The following is a 22,909-nucleotide window of genomic DNA, read 5'->3' as shown; positions in this document are numbered from 1 at the left end:
AACAGTGCATAGATCTCAACTACTGCTGTCTGCAAGAGGTTAAAATGCATAAAGCAAATTACTGAGTGTAGTTGTATAGCTCCTATTGAGCAATTATCTGCCATTGTTTTTAGTTTTTCAACCTTGTAAAATTCTATTTATTTACTATAGTTTCTGTACTATTGTCACTTTTTTTGCTTACTAATTAAACAAGTGTCCCTTGCATACAAACACAATACGGTTGCCTTTAACAATCGTGCATCGATGCACAATCGTGCATCGATTCTTCTGGTGACAGTTTGGGGCATGAACACTGTACAGACATGCTGCTGGGCTATAGCTGAACAGTGTGTGCGGTTCACTGGAGAGCAAACAATTGCAAAACAATACTCCAATTCACTATTGTCTACTTGACATATATCCTTTATTTAAATATCGCCGCCCACCAGCCTTCGTCAGATGTTCGGGTGGTGGGCGGCCGATACTAGTGATGTCGAGAGCATAGTGGTGACGTCACATCCGGGTCTCGCGTGGTGCGACGCTGAAACAGCTCCAAGGGATCCCAGCACAGCGGATACGTTAACACACGGACATCCGTAGCGGAGGGTGGATATGAACACTGCAGAGACGCTGAGCACATCAATAGGACTGTTTATCTGGTCCAGGCTAAGAGGGACAATGCGCAGGAGGTGGTGAGAGCCCTCAGCGGCAACCCCAATTATGCAATGTGTGCCTAATACTACTGGTTACATCCACTAACGCTATATGACAAAGTCCATGAGGTAACTCTCTGCGAATAAAGGGACACTGCTACTAACATAAGCTCGCTTGGCATTAACCCTTGCATGTGACACCGAGAGACTATCCTGGAGCTAATTGAGTAAATTCTGCTGTAAGCAGACAACACATTGGAGACTCCCGGGAGTTGTATGAGTGTATATGTGCATGGGTTGTATGCAGTGGAGACCGTGGTGTGTGTCACAGCCGGCTGTGGTTAGCCTAGGCATGTCATCGCAGTACTGCTCTTTTTAATGGGTATGGGGTGTTTTGTATACAATATTTAAATAAAGGATATATGTCAAGTAGACAATAGTGAATTGGAGTATTGTTTGGAAAATTTTGGATCACTTTTTGGCTCCCCTAATTAAGGGTAGACCTCATCATTTCCAATTGTTCAGGCGCAGGATATTGTTGGATTGCAAACAATTGCAAAAACAATGCCTTTGTTTGTCACTGCTGTTTAGTGATCTGCCATGCCGAATTGCAAAATGACATAGTGGGACACTTGTACACAATGGATTTTTTGCTGAGGTCTCTCAGAAAGATCATCTTCATCAAGTTTGCTCTAGCTTTTTTAGTTTCCTGGCAGTCCTGTTGATCTTTTTGACTGCAGTAGTCTCTGAATCGCACTCCTGAATCAAGCATGTGGATAATCTAGGCAGCCGCCAGTCAGAGCACCTGATCTACATGCTTGCTTAGGGTCTATAGCAAAACATATTAGATGGTGTCAGGAACCGGCCCGCGGCACGCCTGCGTATACGGTTCCCGACTGCGGGTTTGACCAGATTAAGCGGGGAACAGCCTTATTTAAGCTACAAACAAGGCTGGAACCCCTCAAAACACCTCTCACTGCCACCACTAGCGTTGCTAGACACTTCCACTCTGCTGTCGAGTCCTCAGCGCGCACTCCGCGTTTTCGTATTTGGGTCAGCTTTGCGCTTAGGCCAAATACGGGAACGCCACGCACCCACACACACACACAGTTGCAATCTTACACTGAAGCAAAGACCCACTAACAGTCGTTCCGAACGATACTGTTAGCTACTCGCACTGGCGTTGTTCGTACGTTGGGTCAGCTGCGCGCTTAGGCCAACGTATGACAAACGCCCCCACACACAATGCAATTACAATTTCCTACGGTAGTGTTGCTCAAGCGTACAATTAGGCATGAACTTATACACGGTTACACTTCAGTCTCTTCTAGGCTATGAGTGTTAGTTTAGCACGGCAGAAGTCAAACTTATTAAATAATAATTTAATATTCCAGAAAAAACATAGAACAGTGCAGAACTGAATATATACACAAAGATTACAAAAAAACAAAGTAAAAATAGTTACAAGATAAAATGTACAAAGATAACACACAAAGCGATTTTGCTTACCAAAATAAACGGGAAATAAACGTACCAGCGTATCGATCTGGTGTTGTTGCGGGCGGTACGCACTTCTGGTCAGGAACCAGGTTAGTTCTAGCCGTGTGAGCTACCTCCAAGAACTACAAGTTGTGGCTATCCTAGCTGCGGTTTTATACTATGAAATACGCCTGGAGGCTGTAAGCCTGTGTGGACGGGGGGAAGCTAGATTTAATAACATCCTCAGACATAATTTGATTTCCCAGAGATCTGAAATCCACATGTGAACAGTGTCCTATACAACAAAAGACTTTGTTAACCTCCAATCTCCCCAGGTTACAGGTGACAATTGATTAAGGCTTTCACATTGCAGCAGGATGTCCTGTGTGATCTGCTTCAAAGCAACTGTCTGATTAAGGGTTTCCTAATTACCTGTTTTCTGGCTGTCCAGAGGAACTGTATGCTAATGTCCCAGCCCCCTGCTTCCAGAGATATTCAATGCAAATGTAGTACAGCCAGATAACCATCCCTTCAAAGCAGAATACACATGTGAGATATAGCAGACAGAAAATGACAGAGATATGTTCCTGTATTTCCTAATATCATCAGCACCTCAATATATTCCTGACACGCCCCCTCTTCCAGACGGCGCCGGCAGATGATTCTAACGAATCGTCCTGCCAAAGCCGACACTGACGGCCGGGCCTGGGGGGGTAACTCCTTAGCTCCAAGCTACAGGAATGGAAAAGTTGGTCAGGTTGCTGCAATGTGTCGTTGCCCTTGGCAACCTGACGTAACCAACCAGGGGAATGCGAGTCAGTGACAACCGTGAATTTGCGACCATAGAGACAGTGCTGCAGCTGGGGAAGGGTTCCAACCGTCGCTACACGCACTTCCTCTATAGTGGCAGGAGCTATCTCTCGGTCCCTTTGGGGAACGATTATCTGCCGGTCTGCCTCCTCCACTTCGGACAGCTCAGAGGGAATAACTCCCCAGGACCCTCTCAGCCCGCCCCTCCCAGCTGGTGACCTGCTGGCTAGCCCCCTGAGCTCTTCCAGGCTGCTGTCAAATCGAACAGCCCCAGAGAGCTCAGTGCTGCCTGTCACACATTCCAGGAAGGCTGCAGACGGAGAGGCTCCTGGGCCCTCCGGGCCAGGTTCCGGATTGGATGTGGCTGACCCAGCAACATTTGTCACTTCAGTGGACAGTCCCTCTGTTGTAGACCCGCTAGCGCTGCGGGTTACCACGGCAGCCGAGGGAGCGCCCACCTTACACATATCATGAACCACATCACCTTTGGTCTTGAAACCATCTGAAGGGGAAGGATCTGGCCTGGTGCCATCTGCCCCTTCAGTGGACAGTCCACCTGCTGCAGCCCAGCGAGCGCCGCGGGTTCCTCCTGCAGCTGACGGAGTGTCCACATGACATACAGCATTACGTAGCACAACACACATGACATCAGCATTATCAGCCCTACATATATTGTCATTTGGGACATCACATAAAACATCAACATTATCTGTATCTTTACACACATTGCTACTCAGCACTTCACAAGTAGCATCAACAGTTCTTGCATCGATCGCCTGGATAGTCCGTGCGTCATAAATGACATCAATTTCTGCATTCTTTGTATCAACATGTCCCACTCCAGGCCTAGGCACTGGAGACTCACTAGGGCTGGCTCCTAGCACACAGTCCATAGCCCCTGGGGCCTCACCAGCACTCCCCATTTGCACAGCATTATCAGACAGTACCTTGCAAGAGTCCTGAACTCCTGTTGGGGATGCACGCTCCACGGGGTTTGGAGTAGGCTCATACCGGGCCACTAACCGTCCCAGGTCAGTACCCAGCAAAACGTTGGTGGGGATTTTGTCGGTTACCCCAACTTCTTTCAATCCGCTGCCGGCCCCCCAATCCAGGTGGACCAAGGCGGTGGGTATTGCTGGGGTGACACCCCCAATTCCTCTGACAGCAATCATTTTCCCAGGTATGTACTGCTCTGGGTTCACAAGCTGGGGATGTATGAGAGTCACTTCTGCTCCAAAGTCTCTCAGCCCAGTGGCAACTGTACCCCCAACCGTGACAAGCTGCAGATTCTCTGCATAGCCAGTGGCATTCCTGGTAGCACACAGAGCAGTTGGGACTTCACGGGGGTTTGAGGCCTCACTGGATTTTGGGGCCTCCCTCTTCCTCTCTGGGCAAGTCATGCTGATATGACCCACCCTGTCACATACAAAGCATTTCCGAGTGTCAGCGGTTGGTTGCCTGAATCCAGGAGACAGCGGTGCTTGCCTCCTCTGGGTGCTGGGTGACACAGGTTTAGCAATCTGTCCTCCCCTCCAGCTGGGCGTAGTAGTCCTCCGGGACTCAGGTGCTCTATGGGCGGTGTAGGAATCGGCCATTTCCGCAGCCTCATCCACTGTCTTTGGTTCTCGATCCAGCACAAACAGCCGGACCTCAACAGGACAGGTGTGTAGGAACTGGTCTTTGATCATCAGCTCCTGCAGGGCATCCAAGGTTTTGACTGACAGTCCTTTCACCCACTGCTGGAAGGCAGTGCGCAGGTTGCACGCGTGATCCAGGTAACTGTCATTAGGACCTCGCTGCACTGTCCTGAAACGTTTGCGATACACCTCTGGCGTGAGGTGGTATCGCGCAATAATGGCTTTCTTAATTGCCTCAAAGTCTGTTTCTTCCTCCTGGGGGAGACTCACAAACGCCTCCAGGGCCTTGCCTCTCAGCCCTGGTGTGAGGTATCTTGCCCACTGCTCACGGGGCACCCCATACTGCCGACAAGTCCTTTCAAACCCCTGTAGGAAAGTGTCTATGTCAGAGTCCTTGTCCATAGCGGGGAACTTATCCAGGGGGATTCTGTGGACTCGCTCACCTTCGCTTTCTGCGGGTCCAGCAGACCGGTTCTGCTGCTGAAGTTTAGCCAGCTCCAGCTGGTGTTGCCGTTCAGCTCTTCCCTCCTCTGCCCGGAGTCTGTCCCTCTCGGCCTGGAGTCGCTGGGCAGCTTGTTCCCTCTCTGCTTGTCGTATTTCCCTCTCTGCTTGCCGATGTTCCAGAATCAGCTTTAGGCGCAGTTCGGGCTCAGCCGAACCTAGTAGCTGTAGGTCGGCTTCCAGAGATGTCATCTCCGTGTTAGGTGGATCATCCAGGACATCGTCTCCACTCGCATCCTGTGGCGGGAGCGATTCCTCCTCTGGCGTGTCGTGAGCTGCATCTGCTGACGTTGAAGCACGGGCTCGTTCTGCCTCATCATGCTCCTCGAGCGCACGAACTAACTGCTCCTTAGTCTGGCCGCTCACCGTCTCGATGCCTTTGTGCTCACACAGGTTGAGTAGTATCTCTTTGTTTTGCCTTGCATAGCTGGATGCTTTCTGAGCCATCGTGTTGCACAAAATAAAAAGAGAAAAAAAAAAGGGGGGGAGGGAAAGCAAACACCAAGTGTGTATCTTTGAACAAAAAAAAAAAAACGTATATAGATTCTGCACTGAGTAGACTTCTGTAGGCTAGTTGCTTCTAGCAAGCTTCCAGCCTTTAGTACTCAGAATAGCGAGCTAAACTGCGTACTAATGTACTAAACGATGCCACCACTGCCAGCCAATTATGTCAGGAACCGGCCCGCGGCACGCCTGCGTATACGGTTCCCGACTGCGGGTTTGACCAGATTAAGCGGGGAACAGCCTTATTTAAGCTACAAACAAGGCTGGAACCCCTCAAAACACCTCTCACTGCCACCACTAGCGTTGCTAGACACTTCCACTCTGCTGTCGAGTCCTCAGCGCGCACTCCGCGTTTTCGTATTTGGGTCAGCTTTGCGCTTAGGCCAAATACGGGAACGCCACGCACCCACACACACACACACACAGTTGCAATCTTACACTGTCGTGAAGCAAAGACCCACTAACAGTCGTTCCGAACGATACTGTTAGCTACTCGCACTGGCGTTGTTCGTACGTTGGGTCAGCTGCGCGCTTAGGCCAACGTATGACAAACGCCCCCACACACAATGCAATTACAATTTCCTACGGTAGTGTTGCTCAAGCGTACAATTAGGCATGAACTTATACACGGTTACACTTCAGTCTCTTCTAGGCTATGAGTGTTAGTTTAGCACGGCAGAAGTCAAACTTATTAAATAATAATTTAATATTCCAGAAAAAACATAGAACAGTGCAGAACTGAATATATACACAAAGATTACAAAAAAACAAAGTAAAAATAGTTACAAGATAAAATGTACAAAGATAACACACAAAGCGATTTTGCTTACCAAAATAAACGGGAAATAAACGTACCAGCGTATCGATCTGGTGTTGTTGCGGGCGGTACGCACTTCTGGTCAGGAACCAGGTTAGTTCTAGCCGTGTGAGCTACCTCCAAGAACTACAAGTTGTGGCTATCCTAGCTGCGGTTTTATACTATGAAATACGCCTGGAGGCTGTAAGCCTGTGTGGACGGGGGGAAGCTAGATTTAATAACATCCTCAGACATAATTTGATTTCCCAGAGATCTGACATCCACATGTGAACAGTGTCCTATACAACAAAAGACTTTGTTAACCTCCAATCTCCCCAGGTTACAGGTGACAATTGATTAAGGCTTTCACATTGCAGCAGGATGTCCTGTGTGATCTGCTTCAAAGCAACTGTCTGATTAAGGGTTTCCTAATTACCTGTTTTCTGGCTGTCCAGAGGAACTGTATGCTAATGTCCCAGCCCCCTGCTTCCAGAGATATTCAATGCAAATGTAGTACAGCCAGATAACCATCCCTTCAAAGCAGAATACACATGTGAGATATAGCAGACAGAAAATGACAGAGATATGTTCCTGTATTTCCTAATATCATCAGCACCTCAATATATTCCTGACAGATGGTATTTGGGATATTGGCTTTAAAGAGAACCCGAGGTGGGTTTGAAGAATATTATCTGCATACAGAGGCTGGATCTGCCTATACAGCTCAGCCTCTGTTGCTATCCCAAACCCCCCTAAGGTCCCCCTGAACTCTGCAATCCCTCATAAATCACAGCCATGCTGCTGACAAACAGCTTGTCAGAGCTGGCTGTGTTTATCTCTATAGTGTCAGTCTGCTGCTCTCCCCGCCTCCTGCAGAACTCCAGTCCCCGCCTGCATCCCTTCCCTCCCTGCTGATTGGAGGGAAGGGAAGGGACGGGGGCAGGGACCCGAGCTATGCAGGAGGCGGGGGAGCAGCTGGGACTGACACTACAGATGTAAACAAAGCCTCACAGCACGGCTGTGATTTATGAGGGATTGCAGAGTGCAGGGGAACCTTAGTGGGGTTTGGGATAGCAACAGAGGCTGGGCTGTATAGGCAGAACCAGCCTCTGTATGCAGATAACATTCTTTAAACACACCTCGGGTTCTCTTTAAGTGAGCAACTGTGGTTGCCCATGATGCATCACTCCCAAACTTGCAAATCATCTCTTTATGCCCCTGAAAGCAAGGCTGCACATCCAGAAACGCTGGTGTATAGTGAGCCTATAGCGAATACATTTTATAGAGCCACATCAATCCAACATGCATACAACCTGCTTCGGACTTTCTGGTACTCATCAGTGCATTGCAGGAATTGATAGAGCTTGGACCAGTACAACAGAATACTCAGACAGCTCATGGTGACCCAGAACCACTAGAAAAGTATAAAGGGCTAAAATAGACCAAAAAGCCCTCTATTACAGCAGTGCTAAATGTAATTTTACCTTCTTAAAACTCTTTAAACTTAAAGTTGTTCTGGGTCACCATGAGCAGTATGTGTATTCTGTTGTACTGGTCCAAGCCCTGTCCCATAGAGCCATTTCTATTCCTGCCATGCACAGATGGGGACTAGAAACTCCAAAACAGGCTGTATGCTTGTTGGATTGGTGTGGCTATGTAAAATGTATTAGCTATAGGGTCACTATACACCAGCACTTCTGTATGTGCAGCCTTGCTTTTAGGGGCTTAGAGATTAATTGCATATTCGGGAGTGATGCATCCTGGGAAACCACGGTTTCTGAATTATGACAAATATGTTCTGTTTTAAAGGATTCCTGAGGTAAAATAAAAAAGCAATCATTACTTAACCGGGGCTTCTTCCCGCCCCTAGATGTCTTCCGAGTCCCTCGCCGCAGCTCTGGTGCTACTCGCTGTCCCACTGGCCTCCCGTGAAGTTCGCTGACCCATCTAGAGGGTGGTGAGCTTCACAGGCGGCCAGCAGGGAGCATTGGAGCTGCGGCGAGGGACTCAGAAGACATCTAGGGGCGGGAAGAAGCCCCAGGTAAGTAAAAATTGCTTTTTTATTTCATCTCAGGAATCCTTTAAGGAGGCAAAATTACATTTATCATTGCTTTTTAATAGAGGGCTTTTTAGCCCTTTCTACTTCCCTAGTTGTTCTGGGTCACCATAAGCTGTCTGGGTATTCTGTTAAGTATAATAGGCAGAGGATCAGTAGAACACCAGGCAACTTGCATTGTTGAAAATTAAATAAATATTTCAGCCTCCATATCCCTCTCATTTCAGGTGTCCTTTAAAAGAAACCTGAGACAAATAAATATGAAAGTTGTATACATACCTGAGACTTCCTTCAGCCCCCTCTGCGCCTATTGCTCCCACGCCATCTTCCTCCACCTCCTCCTTTTCCCGATAGAAGCCCCGTAAGTTTGGCCAGTCGGGGCACACTGCGTATGCACAGACTACCAGCCGTGGGAGCGAGACAGGGGTGCGCGCAGTCGCACTGTGCATGTGCCGACTGGCCAAACTTAGGGGGCTTCTTTCTGGACGAGGAGGAGCCAGAGGAAGACGGCATGGGAGTAATCGATGTGGAGGGGGCTGGAGGAAGCCCCTGGTATGTATAAAACTTTTATTTTTATTTGTCTCAAGTACACTTTAAGCCTCTGGCTGTGTGATATAGAGCAGGCCTTCTGTTTTCTAAAGTACAACATTCCATCTGTACAAACTCTTGAGTCTTGTGTGTGGTTTATGTTCCTATAATGACCGCACCTATTCCCACTGCAATGACTCAGCACCTATTTTACAGCTATGAATGCTTTACAATCTGTAAGACTTTAGCATGTGTTGTGTGTACTGAATATACTGTGAATACCATATTTTTTACAGTGCTTAACTTCCCTTTTCACCATTGTACTTTACTGATTTGGTGTCCACCATCCTGACACATACACCACAGTTTAATTTAAATTAAATCCGTATTTTATTACGTTACTGTAGAACTGTGCAAGATATGCACCTACTCCATACTGACCTGTAACATTAGCTCTGAAGGTAACTCAAAGTTTTCTTACACAATTTGCTGAAAAAAAGATAACCTAATTTTTGTTTTGCAACATAATGGATACAGCAGAAGGGAATGGCAGTGCTTCCAAACAGACGCTGCACCTGATCTGACTACCTGCACAAGTATGCAGAGCTCGAATAACGGGCAGATTACACACCTTGCATTCAAAAACAGGTACAGTAAAAGGGGGGCATTAGCTTCAGCATAAACTGTGCACAAATTATCCCTAATAGACTCTCCCACGATGATGACGTGCCCCCATGGGAGAGACAGGGCCGGCCCTAGACTTTTTGCCGCCTGAGGCAAATTTTTAAAAAATTGCCGCCCCGCCCCCCGGGGGGGGGGGCGCCGAGCTGGAGGGGTAGCTGGCAGGACGGGGGTATTGGGCCAGTGGCGGGGAGGGGGGTCGGACCCCCCTCCCTCCCTCGCCTGGGTCCCCCGTCCTCCGCTCCCCTCCAGCCTTAAATAGAAGCAGCCGCTATGTGATGTGTAAGAGGAACGGGCGGGGAGGACACTCACCTCTTCCCAGCGTGCGCTCCACTGAAGTCACTTCCTGCAGCGTTGCAGGAAGTGACGTCAGTGGAGCGCACGCTGGAACGAGGAAGAGGTGAGTCCTCCCCGCCCGTTCCTCTTACACATCACATAGCGGCTGCTTCTATTTAAGGCTGGAGGGGAGCGGAGGACGGGGGACCCAGGCGAGGGAGGGGGGGGTCCGACCCCTCCCCCCCTCCCCGCTGCTGGCCCAATACCCCCGTCCTGCCAACTACCCCTCCAGCTCGGCGGCCGGCTCCCCGCACCCACGGACGCACCCAAATTTGCCGCCTGAGGCAAAAGTTTCACCCCGCCTCATGAGCGGGCCGGCCCTGGGGAGAGACCTAACTACTAGTCTAACAGGGAAGCATAATTCAAACTGAAACATAACTCAAACCCTAATCTAAAGTTAAAAAAACTCATTCTTACCTGGTGCAGCTAGCCATGAATGGTATACACATTTGTTCAAAAGACAGCAAGCAATGGGCAGAGCTCACAGGCTGCAAATGAAATGAAACCTACAGAGATGTGCAGAGCCCCCCTGAGGCTAAATATACACCTTGAATACAAATCAGATGCAAATTATTTACTAATCACTATTCTAAGAATTTGAATGCAAACTGAAGCCCATGGAGGCAGCTAGCCTGAAGTATACTTATGTTTTTGGTACAGCAGAAGGGAATGGCAGCGCTTCCAAACAGATGCTGCACCTGATTTGACTACCTGCACAAGTGGGCAGAGCTCGAATAACGGGCAGATTACACACCTTGCATTCAAAAACAGGAACAGTAAAAGGAGGGAGTTAGCATAAATTGTGCACAAATTATCCCTAATAGACTCTCCCATGACTATACACTGGGTAAAGATGATGTGCACCCATTATAATTATACGTGGATCCAAAATCATTGTCTACACAGCATTACACACAACAGGTGTGTGGGTGTGAAAGTATCAGGGACAAGCCAAGCGGAGAGTAGCTAGGCAAAATGGGGCATAACCTGAGGCAGGCTTGTAGGTGGCCAGGTCAGAAACATTACGTCAGCTAGGTGGGAGATAGGTGGAGAGCTTGCCATCTTGTATGGAGACTTGCCATGTTGTATGGAGACTTGCCATGTTGTATGGAGACTTGCCATGTTGTATGGAGACTTGCCTTGTTTTGTGGAGACTTGCCTTGTTTTGTGGAGACTTGCCATGTTGCATGAAGGAGACTTGCCATGTTGTGTGGAAGTGTTGTATGGAGGAGACTTGACTTGTATGGATTTTTGCCTTGACTTTTTTTTTATTTCCGCACACGTACATAAATCCTGCTTTAACTGTGTCCCCTCTTCTCCTGTCTTGTCTTGATCTTGCTGGATCAGAGTCAGAGCAATACATTTATAGATTTATGTCTGAGTTTGTGTCTTTACTCAACGCTTCAGTCTGATACTCAGTATATCTAAGTTGTCAGTAGGGCTTTGTAAATGTACACAGTTCTGAAGAACTGAAGAGAGCCCCCAGCTTGAATAGCTAAGTTCTGCTGGATTTTGGTGACTTCACTAAATAGAAGTCTTCAGTAAAATTTGTATTTAGATCTGTGTTCATCGGGATCATCTAACATGGACACCAGACATCAATTAATCACCCCACATTAATGAGCCAATTGTGGCTTGGCAAAGGGGGTGGTTAATCAATGCCTGGTGTCCGTATTAAGGCTGCAGAGGTGCTGGCGGTCACATGGTTTTGAGAAAGCCCCAATAGAGAGGTGAAATGATCTTCAACCTCTGCCTTTGCTTTGGTTGCGCTGTATTGATCCCATTGCTTGTTGTCACCTGTACTGTGAGTTTATCCAACTAGGATTTAATAATTGGATGTTTTTGCTTTATGAAGATGTTGTTGTGCCTGGCTTATTGTTTGATGATGTCTACATTCAGGGCAGCAGCAGCAGGCTGCAGAAGCAGCAGCATGTACCCATCCCACACTCAGTGCTCATTGCTCTCCAGAAGGGAAGAGGGAATGTAAAATTACCCCCCAACCACCAGCAAGTTGGGTATCAATAGATTGAGTAGCAGTCACCAACTTAAAAAAATTTTTAAAAATTGAGGCGGGGTGGTTACTTACTTCTTCCAAAGAATGAGCGTGTCATTCAAAAAGGTTTATTTTTAATACACAGGACAATACGTTTCACAGGTCAAGCCTGCTTCTTCAGGTTATATAATTGAAGGCCCTCTGGCGACCTTTACATTGTACTCTGACACTATTCCATGACCTGAAGAAGCAGGCTTGCCCTGTTAAACTTGTTGTCTTTGGAATTTTAGTGTACTTAATAACAACACTTACATATGTACATCTCTATTATGTGCAGACTTCAGTGTGCAGCCCATTAACAATCTGAACATAACTGATGGTGTGGACAGCCAGATTTCCTTTAATGGTGAATTAGATGCAGAACAGCTGGAGAGAGAGAAGGAGAAGATTCTAAGAGAAGCAGCTGCTGAACTGCAAGAAGAGAACACCAGACAAGATAAGATACTGGATATTGCAAAAAGGCTGGCAATAGTACAAGGCAAAGATCCTGATAAAGGTAACAAACAATCCGCAGGAGCTCATCTGCATTTGTTGAACTCTTATACCCCCTTTATCATACATGTTAAATGAGCATTTAAACTCCAGCATTTAAAACCAGTATTATTCGGGCAACCATAGACATAAGACTGCAGACTGACTGCCAAAAATACAGTCATTTAGCAGAAATGTTGGCAAACTTCTCACCCACATCTGGCACACTGGCTCATCCCTCTTCTCCTAAGATTGGTCAGTCCAGAATAGTCTTCATAGGCTGAGAATGACCCATGCAGGCACAAGGGTTATGTCCAGATTGGCAGGCCCTGTCTAGGGCCAAGATTCAGTTAACCTTCCTCCTGGGTTTACTCACTGGAGATGTTTCTCATCTTATCTGCGTAGTCCATACAGCATCTTGCAAAGGAACATTAGTTAAAAAAAAGAAAAGAATGTACGGAAAGTAATTTTAGAGTACCTGAACTGACAATGATGAGATAAGCGTGGATGGGTACATCTAGTTCTAAGCCTGGTTATAACGTCTGTATTTACCTTTTGTTTCAATTGCAAATGTTAAAAAAAGCCTTCGTGTTTGATGTATGCAAATGCAACCCAACTGCAACTCTCCTGAACAGTAATAGAAACCATTTTTGGTTGCGCAAACAATCCTGATAAAAGAGTGCTGAAAAGCATATAAGCTAGTATTTTCTTTTGTGGAAGTTGAAGGAACTAGATGTAACACAAAAGAGAACATTTTGAAAAAAAACACACAATATAAAACAATCAAAAATCACCAAAGGCTGGTGAGCAGGGGCATAACTAAAAATCACTGGGCCCCCTACAAAACTTTGGATGACCCCCCCCTCCCCCCTCTCCCACACGTTTTATGCACAGGTAAACTGAGAACCAACGTTATTCAATTGGCTAGTGCACACTTGAATGCGCTTTCCCCATGCAGATAAAAACAGACAGCAGTGAAGCACTGCACACATTTTCTATATCGATTGCATTAGCCTCTGCGATAAAACGTGCATGTTTTCACACATACAGACACACATGGTGTGCAGAAAACGCATACAGAAAACCGACAGATAAGTGTGCTCCAAACCTTGGCTTATTACACTCACTCTGTTTATCTCTGATGGAGCAGAACAGGCTCTGCAACTCCTCCAGCATCACTACAATACACAGCACTTGGGGAGGGATAGAGAGGCTGGGGGCTTGGTGCTGTACACAAGAGCCTGCACAGTTGTGCAAAGAGTAAAAAGCTTTTTCTCTCAGCGCCCTTAGTTGTCAGTCTCTCAGGACAAAGAAGAGAAAATTCTCCCCCCATGGGACCCCCTGCGGCTTCTGCCCCCCCCCCCCCCCCCCCTGCAGCTGCATCCCTTGCAGGATTTATTGTTACGCCCCTGCTGGTAAGCCTGGAATACATTATAGATCATATGAACAAATGATTAACTGAGTATAAAAAGACCCCTCAACTGCAAAAAGCAACCATGGAACAAATGAATAATAATGCGGGGGCTAATCGATAGACTGGGTATAAACAAAGCACATTAACCCGACATGAGTACAAACAAATTTGCATAATATAGAAGCCACACTCTGAATGACTTCTATAACTATAAGTGAATATTATAGAAACAATGATTCAGGTTCAACATAAGAAGAAATTGAATAGTGGGCAACCATAGGGCGTATAGGATTATACTTATATATTATTACCTCTCAGGTATTAACGTGATATTTGTGTGAACAACCTGTTTGTTGGTCAAAACATGCTTATTTGCTTCAGTATTTTCCAAACCACTGAGTAAGACTGCTGGTCCTGAACGTGATGTGGAGGTTCATAGGTCATGTCATAGATCTTTCTTGTAGGGATAGCAGGGCAGAGTTTACAGTAGACCCAGGATGTCCAATTCCAGTCCTCAAGGGCCGAGGTCTTCACACATTTTTGGCACAGCGCAAATAATTGATGGGTCTGAATCAGGAAAGTGGTTCATCAAGTAGAGCACATTTCTCTGTCCACCCTAGACTAGCAAGGATATGGCCCTCAAGGGCTGGAGTTGGACATCCCTGTTGTAGACCATTCTTATAACAGTTGTGGGAAAATCACATCATACACTACATTTCATCTTTTAGGGAGTTTCTGTATTGATTTCCCGCCGAATTATTCACTTTGATTAAATCTGCTGGTTGGTTATTGTCCCAGCATAGCCAATCAAACGTCTTTCAAACAATTTTGGAAAGCTTATCACTTGAAAGACTGACTGGACATGATGGGAAATCTCTGTAAGGGGTGGGGACAGGAAAGGAGCAATGGGGATCGATAGCCACATAGGGTTACACCGCATTGAGTAGGACATCTGCAGTTCAGATGATACTTGTAATGCTGGCAAGACACAATGAGATTTTTCAGCAGATTTACCATCCGATCGATTTTCTGATTTTTCTGATTGATTTCCATTCACTTCTATGAGAAATTGATCAGAAAAACTATCGAAAATCCGATCGGACATGTTGGAAATTATGTATCGAATCATCTATCTTTCAAAAAATCTCATGGTGTATTCTCAGCATTAGATCGCTTTAGATGATGCTTGTTAGATTTTTTGCTGAAACCTATTGAGAAGTAGAAATTGATTTCTAGCCAATTGAATTTCAATAGGATAGGGATTGATCAACTTGGCATATCAGATCATAATTACACTTTGGTTTTGATGGTCATGCATAATAATTAAATGTCTAGAAGTTATCATATCTGTGTCATGTGAAAAATGCTTGACTGTTCATACAACAATCCATTTTCTTCTGGTTATTGTTAAGTACTGTAACTATATAAACCGTGTCATACATCAGTTTAGATTTGTTGTATCATTTTCTATTCATAGTGACTGTGGAAAACATCAAATTACCTGACAGTGATGAAGAAACTGAGGAAGAAGGCATTCAGAGGATTCTAAAACAGGTCAGACTCTAAACATTGTTATCTCTGAGGGAAATGTTAGAAGATACTGAGCATTTGTAGTACGAAATACTGTATATGGTTACATGTATTTAGATCTTCACCATTCAGTAAGGTTTTGTTTTGCTTGAAAGTTACTTGAAAGTTGACTTTACTATTTTCCACCTCCCCAATTCTAATCATGAACAAAGATGGGTTACTAAATAATGGGGCTGGAATGCAGTTCTCAATGCACAGTCAACAAATAGGGAAACTGCATAGCAGCACTCCTCTGTATTACACGTTAAAGTGTACTTAGAACTTGTGTGTGCTTAAAGCATCCTCCTCCTTTTGTATATAATCAATCATTTTTAACCCCCCCCCCCCCCCCAAAAAAAAACCACATGGAATGATGAACATTTTGGTTATGTCGTGTGTGGCCACCTTTAAAGTGAACTGGAGATGGTGGGAAGACGTTCTATTTTACTTACCTGGGGCTTCTTCCAGCCCCCCATGGCCTTACCGGCCCCTCGCTTTCCTCCAGGTCAGCTCCATTGTGCCCTCCAAAAGATCACCCGTCCCGGGCTATTGTGCATGGATAACCTTGCGTCCTTTATTGCGCATTTTTCATGGCCAGGAATTTTCTGCGCACTGGCAGAACACTCCTGGCAGTGGGTCCGTGATAGAGGAGGTGCGTGGCAGGGTCCACACATGCACAGCAGCCCACAACTGGTCCAGTCAGCAAGCTTTTGGAGTGGCACAATGGAGAGGCTGGAGTGGAAACCGATGGACTCACAATGCTATGGGGCTGGAAGAAGCCCCAGGTAGGTAAAAAAACCCTTTTTTTTTTCTCAGTCTCTGGTATACTTTTTGAACAGTTTCCAGTAGCAGATCATTGAACCATATGTTACTTTTAACCACATTCCTGCTTATACCATTTTGTACAGTTTTTTTTTTTTGTTCAGTACTAAATAAAATAAACATAAAAAAAGTTACACTTACAGTAAACCTGAGATGAAGGGGGGGGGGGGAGTGTATATAACTGGGGCTTCATCCAGCTCCGTCAAACCTTATCGCTCCCTCGCCTTCCTCCTCCGCCTCCTGGATCTTCTGCAAAAGGCCCGGAAAGTCCACCGGTCCGGGGCGTACTATGCATGCACGGCTAGGTTGCCCCCATTGGCGCAGAAAGCTCCTGACTACGGGACTGCGCCTGCACCGACTGTCTCTGACTGGAGGAATTTTCGGGGTCAGTTGCAGAACATCCAGGAGGTGGAGGAGGACGGTGAGGAAGCAATAAGCCTGGAGGGGGGCTGGAGGAAGACCCAACAATGTATAATCTTCCCCCTCATCTTTTAAAGGAGTCATTAGGCTATTTATCCTACCCCCGATTTACTTACCTGGGGCTTCCTCCAGCCCCTTGCAGCTGACATGTCCCACGCCACAGCTCCACTCTCAGCCACCGGCCTGGGGTCCCAGCCAGTGCAGAGGCTGACTTCGAGGTCATTCTCTACTGCGCGAGCGCCCCTGTCAATTAAGTCCACGTTGTCCGAACTGTACTGCGCTTGCACAGTAGTTCTGCACCTGTGCAGTAAAGTCCGGACAACATGGACTTGATTGACAGCGTCGCTCGTACAGGCACAGTAGAGGATGGCCTGGCGAGACACCGTCGGGGACCCCTCGCCGGCGGCTGAGATTAGAGCAGCGCCGTGGGACATGTCAGCTGCAAGGGGCTGGAGGAAGCCCCATTTAGGTAGATCGGGGGGGTTGGATAAATAGCCTGATGACTCCTTTAAGATTAAATACTGTAATGTTTTAACAACCTTGTCTATTGATTTTTCCTGCATCTATCCTTTTCCCGACGGCACAGACAGTTGCCGTGAAATAGTTTTGCAAATTGCATTGAGTTGCACTAGAGATGCCACTCCTCAACCCTAAAATTTCAGACTTCGTTATGCTAGCAGTAAATGCACAGTCTAAACTCTTCATACCTTAGCTGTTCTGTCCTGTTCTATAATTGTTGTATGGAATTGCCCACAGCTGGCTGAAGAAAATGCCCTTGATGAAGCAAGTGGGTACAACATTCTCCCTGAACAACGCACAGCTGTAGACGGCAGCAGAGGACTTCAAGCAGGAAAGAAGCAGCCGTCCTCACAAGGGGTAAGTGGGTAATACTTGGTCTGTTCTTATACCTGGCTCCAACCAAGTCATTTCTCAGATAGCGTGGAGAAGGTTAAGCATCTTTTTACTGCACTTTGGCCCGTATGCAATTAACTTTTACTCCCCAGTTTTCTCTTAGGTGATATTTTTCACACCTTATCAATAAAATGCCTTTTAACCACCTCGGCGTTCTGATTCCCAAGGATTTCTGTGCAAAAAGCGGTACATTTAATTTTCAGCACCTTTTTTCCTGTAACTTACCAAAATGAGCCAAGCAAGAGTTTAGTATACATTCTGAGTATAATAAAAGTGTCAAACACTAATTCTTGTCAAAAATAAAATAAAATTTATGAATAACTAACTGAAATACCTTGCATTTTTCCTCAATGCAGAAATATAAAGAAAATGCAGAAATAAATAAATCAATGCAGAAATAAATAAATGAAGGCAGAAACAAAATTATACAGGCTACAAGTGTACCTTAGAACACTTCTTTAGTGTGGTAGATCTTGAAGCATGGTAATGCGCAAAGTGCCACGTCACAATCTGGGCAGTAAGTGCGGGTCTCCTTCCGCATCTTTTTGCCATCCTTGTCCTTCTTATTGCAGCAAACAACGCACCTTCTTGTAGGGTTTGCTTTCTGTGGGGTCGGTGGCAAGTACTCCACAAAGTGTCTCCCTGAAAGCCGTGCCGGATTCACGACATATGATGCCCTGCGCCCCGGTCTAGATGTTGACTCTGGTGGGGGGTACTTCGTGCAGATTGCTTCCGTCAGCTGCCAGACAAAGTCATGGTGGGGTACAGGCCTTACACACCTTTTCTTGTAGAGCACATAGCCATTCCACAAGCACTGCTCAAGTAAGTGGCGGAAATTTTTTTTATAATATTTCCGCTGCTGCTTGCGGACAGCCGGATAGAAAGTCATGGCTCCATCAGCCCTGTCCACACCCCCCATAGTGTTGTTATAATCCAGTATGGCTTTGGGTTTATCCACCTCCTGTTTACTCCTGTTGGTGGTGCGGACAGTCTCGGCATTATGAATAGTGCTGAGGACACAGACATCACGTTTGTCCTTCCACCTTAGAGCCATCATTTTGCCTTTCTGCCAGGCAACGACCTCCCCCTTTTTCAGCTTCCTGGCAGAAAAGGCCGGCGGCAGATTCCGACGGTTAGCCCTCAAGGTACCATAGGCATCGGTTTTATGCTGGACCAGGTAATCAAAAAGTTCAGGGGAGCTGTAGAAATTGTCTGTCGTCAGGCAGTACCCCTGATCCAGCAATGGCTCAATTAGGGTTAGGACAGAGGAGGTGGCACACCCAAACTGGCTGAACTGAGGGGCAAATTTGGTGCCTTTGCCCGTGTAAATTACAGAGTTCCAGATGTACCCGGAGTTGGCCTCACAGAGCATATACGACTTCACCCCAAAGCGTGCCCTTTTTGAGGCAATAAATTGCACCCAGCTCAGTCTCCCCTTATATGCCATGAGGCTTTCGTCAACCGTGATGTCGCGATCTGGAACATACACAGCCTTGAAGTTCGCAACAATCATCTGGTATATGTCCCAAATTTTTTTCAGCTTGGGTGCGGGATGGGTGGCCTCATCAAACTCCTCGTTGTTTCCGAAGTGCAAATACTTCATGATGAGGGTATACCGTGGCTCGGACATAACAGATCCAAAGAAGGGCGTACTGAGGATCTTATTAGTGGTCCAGTACCACTTCTGCAGCGGCTTACCAACAACTCCCTGGAGGATGACGAGCCCCAGAAACACCCAGATGTCGTTGCTGGTCACAGGTTCCCACTTCCTGCTCCGCGAGAACCTGGGTAGAGAAGATCCCTGCTGATGTTGCGCTGCATAGCGATTCGTCTCCTCAACAATCTTGCGGATGACGTCATCAGTCAGGAAGAGCTCCAGAAAGGACAGCGGACTCTCGTCGCACGCGATCTTCTGCCCGGGTGCCCCTGTGAAGGGGAACCTGGGTGGCGGAGCTTGAGTGGGGCTCCCCAGCTCACACCAGGTGCGTGCGACCGTCACTGGCTCCTCGGCTTCCTCATCACTGGTCTCCGTCTCCGAAGACAGGTTACCGGGAACATCGCTGTCTGTCGATTCCTCTAGGAGCTCGTCTTCGCTGTCGCTTGCCTCGAGGACATCCAACAACTCCTCGTCACGCACACGCCTCCGGGAGGACGAGGCCATGACCCCAAGCAGGGTACGGGGTCACGAGCAGCGACAAAAAAAAAAAACAAAAAAAACCAGCAAAAGCAAACGCACAGGGATCACAGCGTCTTGAAAAAGACGGAAAGCAATACGCAATCTGACAGTAATATGAACGAAGCTAAGGCTGGAAAAAAGCAGTAATCGCACAGAAATCGCACAGAAATCACAGATGATAGCTGTAAACAGACTAACACTGGACGCTGAGGACTCTGAAAGAGGGAGAGCCAGTAACTGTTCAGGGCTTTTATTGAGAGCTGACAGGTGTTTGTGTTTGTGCAAACAACTTTTTGAAATACAGTAGCATGATTGGATTACATAGAGTTTGTGTACCTATGTAATCCAATGATGCTGTCGCCGCGACGGACACTAGGGGGCGCAGGAGCCGGCGTCAGAGGAAGTGGCTGGGCTACGCCATCTTCCCTGACTGCCGGATCTCCGTAGGCTTGCGGAGAGGAGGGGAGCAGGGACCGGAGGATCGGGGGAGCCTGGGGAGCGGGGACCGGAGGATCGGAGGAGCCTGGGGAGCCTGGCGCCGGCGATCAGAGCCAGCAGGAGGGAGAGGGAGCCCCGCAGCAGCCGCAGCAGCACAGAGGAGGCGGCGGAGATCACGCTGTGCACGCTGGTGAGTGGGGACAGCGCTGGACGAGCTGAGCTCGTCCTAAACACTAACAGCAACTTTTTCTTGGACGAGCTCAGCTCGTCCAGAACGCTAGGGTGGTTAAACCACCAGCAAACAAGATAAAAATACTGAAAATTATGTTAATACTTTTTCACATATTTTTTGATGCTTTTTCAATTGCAAAATGCTGAAAAGTTATTTTAAAGCGAAGCTGAAAAAAAAATGTAAACATACCTGGGGCTTCCTCCTGATCCCTTCAGGCTGATCGGTCTCTCGCTGTCCTCCTCCGCTAGGCGGCCCAGTAATTTCGCCAGTCGGCGCAGATGCAGTCCAGCCGCGCGGGCTCCCTTGTCACACTCCTGTGCCTGGGAGTGTTCTGCACCTGTGCAGTAGTACTGTGCAGACACAGAACTCTCCTGGTGACAGGAGCATAATGAGCCGCTCACGGCCGGGCCGCACGTGCGCAATACCCGGCCGAGTTCATCTCAGGTTTACTTTAAAGTGGACCTGAACTCAGAACTGCTTCTCTGCTATAAAATATAGGCAACTGCATAATAACCTTCAAAGAAAAACGTTTTTTGTTACAGCTAATACAAATCCTGCAATAAGTCTGCAGTTTGTTTACTACCTGCTTTCCTGGAAGCAGACATATTGTTAACATCCTGTGCTTTCTAATGAGCTTATCTGCCATGGCAGTCGGTTGACACAGCTGAGGGATTAAATTACAACTTGTGATTAGACACAGATGAGGGGGAATCAGACAGGCTAAATGCATACAGGCTGCATATCTCTGTTTTTCTTCTGTCCAGTGCAAGAGTTCAGGTTCACTTTAAGGACATAGTTTGACCTAGGAAAACTGGCTGCCGCTAGATGGTGCTGTTGACATATAAAATCTGGCTCAGTGTCAGCTCCTTCAGATCAAAGTGTCCTACTAAGTCCGACACTTTGATCACAGCCGACCCTATCCTCAGCCACTGTACCACATAATATAAATATTATTTGGGCAGTTTTTGGGCTGTCACTAGAAGCGACTTTGCCAAATCTAGTCCGGCATGGCGTTCCCCCTATGAGAATCAAAGTGTCTAAGTCTAACACTTCCCCTCAGCACCATTCAGTGCTTTGTATTATCGGAATTACACTGGCACACATGCAAGGGGGCAGACCTACAGCGCGGAAGCTGGATTCATCCCCACCCCTCGCCCCTGATGCCAGGTCACCTCCTCATTCTAGAGATTTCTCCTGCAATTTCACAATCACTAACGCCCCCCCCAGTCCACTAGAAAAAACTGTGCTAGGAGGAAAATGGGTAGCCTTGTGGTGTTTCATACACAGCAGGGTCGGACTAGGACACTAAGGGCCCACCAGGAAAATTTCATCCTGGGGCCTACCCCCCAACCCACCCCATTTTGGGCTCACATACGCATGTATTTTAGACATTTTGCGCAGGACATTGGACTATGACAATGGTAGGGAATAGATTTTGAGCTCTTCTAAGGGCATTCCATGACAGGGAGAAGGCCACATGCGGCGTGCGCAGCAAAAAAAAAAAAAGAGGTGTGACCATACACTGGGACATGGGAGTGATCATGATGGCTCATGGGCAGACCCAAAAATGCACAAAATAAGTAGCAGTGTTTTTCACAGAGAGTGGATCTGACCAGATAAACTTTAGATAAAATAATCAAGTAGTTACTTGCCTCATGATAATTCATCAAGTAGTCAAATGCCGCTAAATAAAAATATTTAGTCACACACCTCCAGATAAAATAAATAAGTAGGCATGTGCCTTACAATGAACAAAATAAATAGCCAGGTACATCAAAATAAAATAATTTAGTAGCCAAATGGGCCCTGTATACAAAAATGAAGTAGCCATGTTCCCCAGAAAACAGAATTAAGTAGCCATGTGCCCATATATATCAGAATTAGGTAGCAAGTGCTGGCTGGGGCAGGCTGGGTGCTTTGCTGGGTGCTACTGCCAGCAATGCTGGTCGGCCTTAGAGTATGCAGGGCCTGAAGCAAGTGTCATATGAAGGGCCTAGAGCCTGAGTATAGTTGTCCCCAATACAGGTAGTTAGCTATAGGTGCTCCCAGTGTAGGTGGCAAGTTATAGGTGTCCCCATTATACATAGTTAGCTATAGGCGCCCCCAGTATAGGTAGCAAGTTATAGGTGTGCCCATTATAGGTAGTTAGCTATAGGTGTCACCAGTATAGGTAGCAAGTTATAGGTGTGCCCAGTATAGGTAGTGAGCTATAGGTGTCACCAGTATAGGTAGCACGTTATAGGTGTGCCCAGTATAGGTAGTTAGCTATAGGTGTCACCAGTATAGGTAGCACGTTATAGGTGTCCCCAGTATAGGTAGCCAGGTCTATCGGTGTCCCCAGTATAGGTAGCCAGGTCTATAGGTGTCACCAGATTAGGTAGCCAGCTTTATAGGTATCCCCAGTATAGGTAGCCAGGTCTATAGGTGTCACCAGATTAGGTA

General features: G+C 46.9%; 1 protein-coding gene across 1 annotated transcript in view; it reads left to right on the top strand.

Annotated features, from left to right (window-relative positions):
• ZFYVE19 (zinc finger FYVE-type containing 19) overlaps window positions 1–22,909 on the top strand; it is a 62,781-nt gene that overhangs the window by 33,795 nt on the left and 6,077 nt on the right. The window contains exons 8-10 of the mRNA XM_068253381.1: window positions 12,291–12,509; window positions 15,376–15,452; window positions 17,466–17,585. Of these exons, the coding sequence (XP_068109482.1) occupies window positions 12,291–12,509; window positions 15,376–15,452; window positions 17,466–17,585 (416 nt within the window). The remainder of the gene's footprint in view (window positions 1–12,290; window positions 12,510–15,375; window positions 15,453–17,465; window positions 17,586–22,909) is intronic.

This window comes from Hyperolius riggenbachi, chromosome 9, assembly GCF_040937935.1.
Source record: "Hyperolius riggenbachi isolate aHypRig1 chromosome 9, aHypRig1.pri, whole genome shotgun sequence".
Classification (NCBI taxonomy): domain Eukaryota; kingdom Metazoa; phylum Chordata; class Amphibia; order Anura; family Hyperoliidae; genus Hyperolius; species Hyperolius riggenbachi.
The sequence above is the reverse complement of the archived record's forward strand: the minus strand, read 5'-3'. Positions and strand labels throughout refer to the sequence as shown.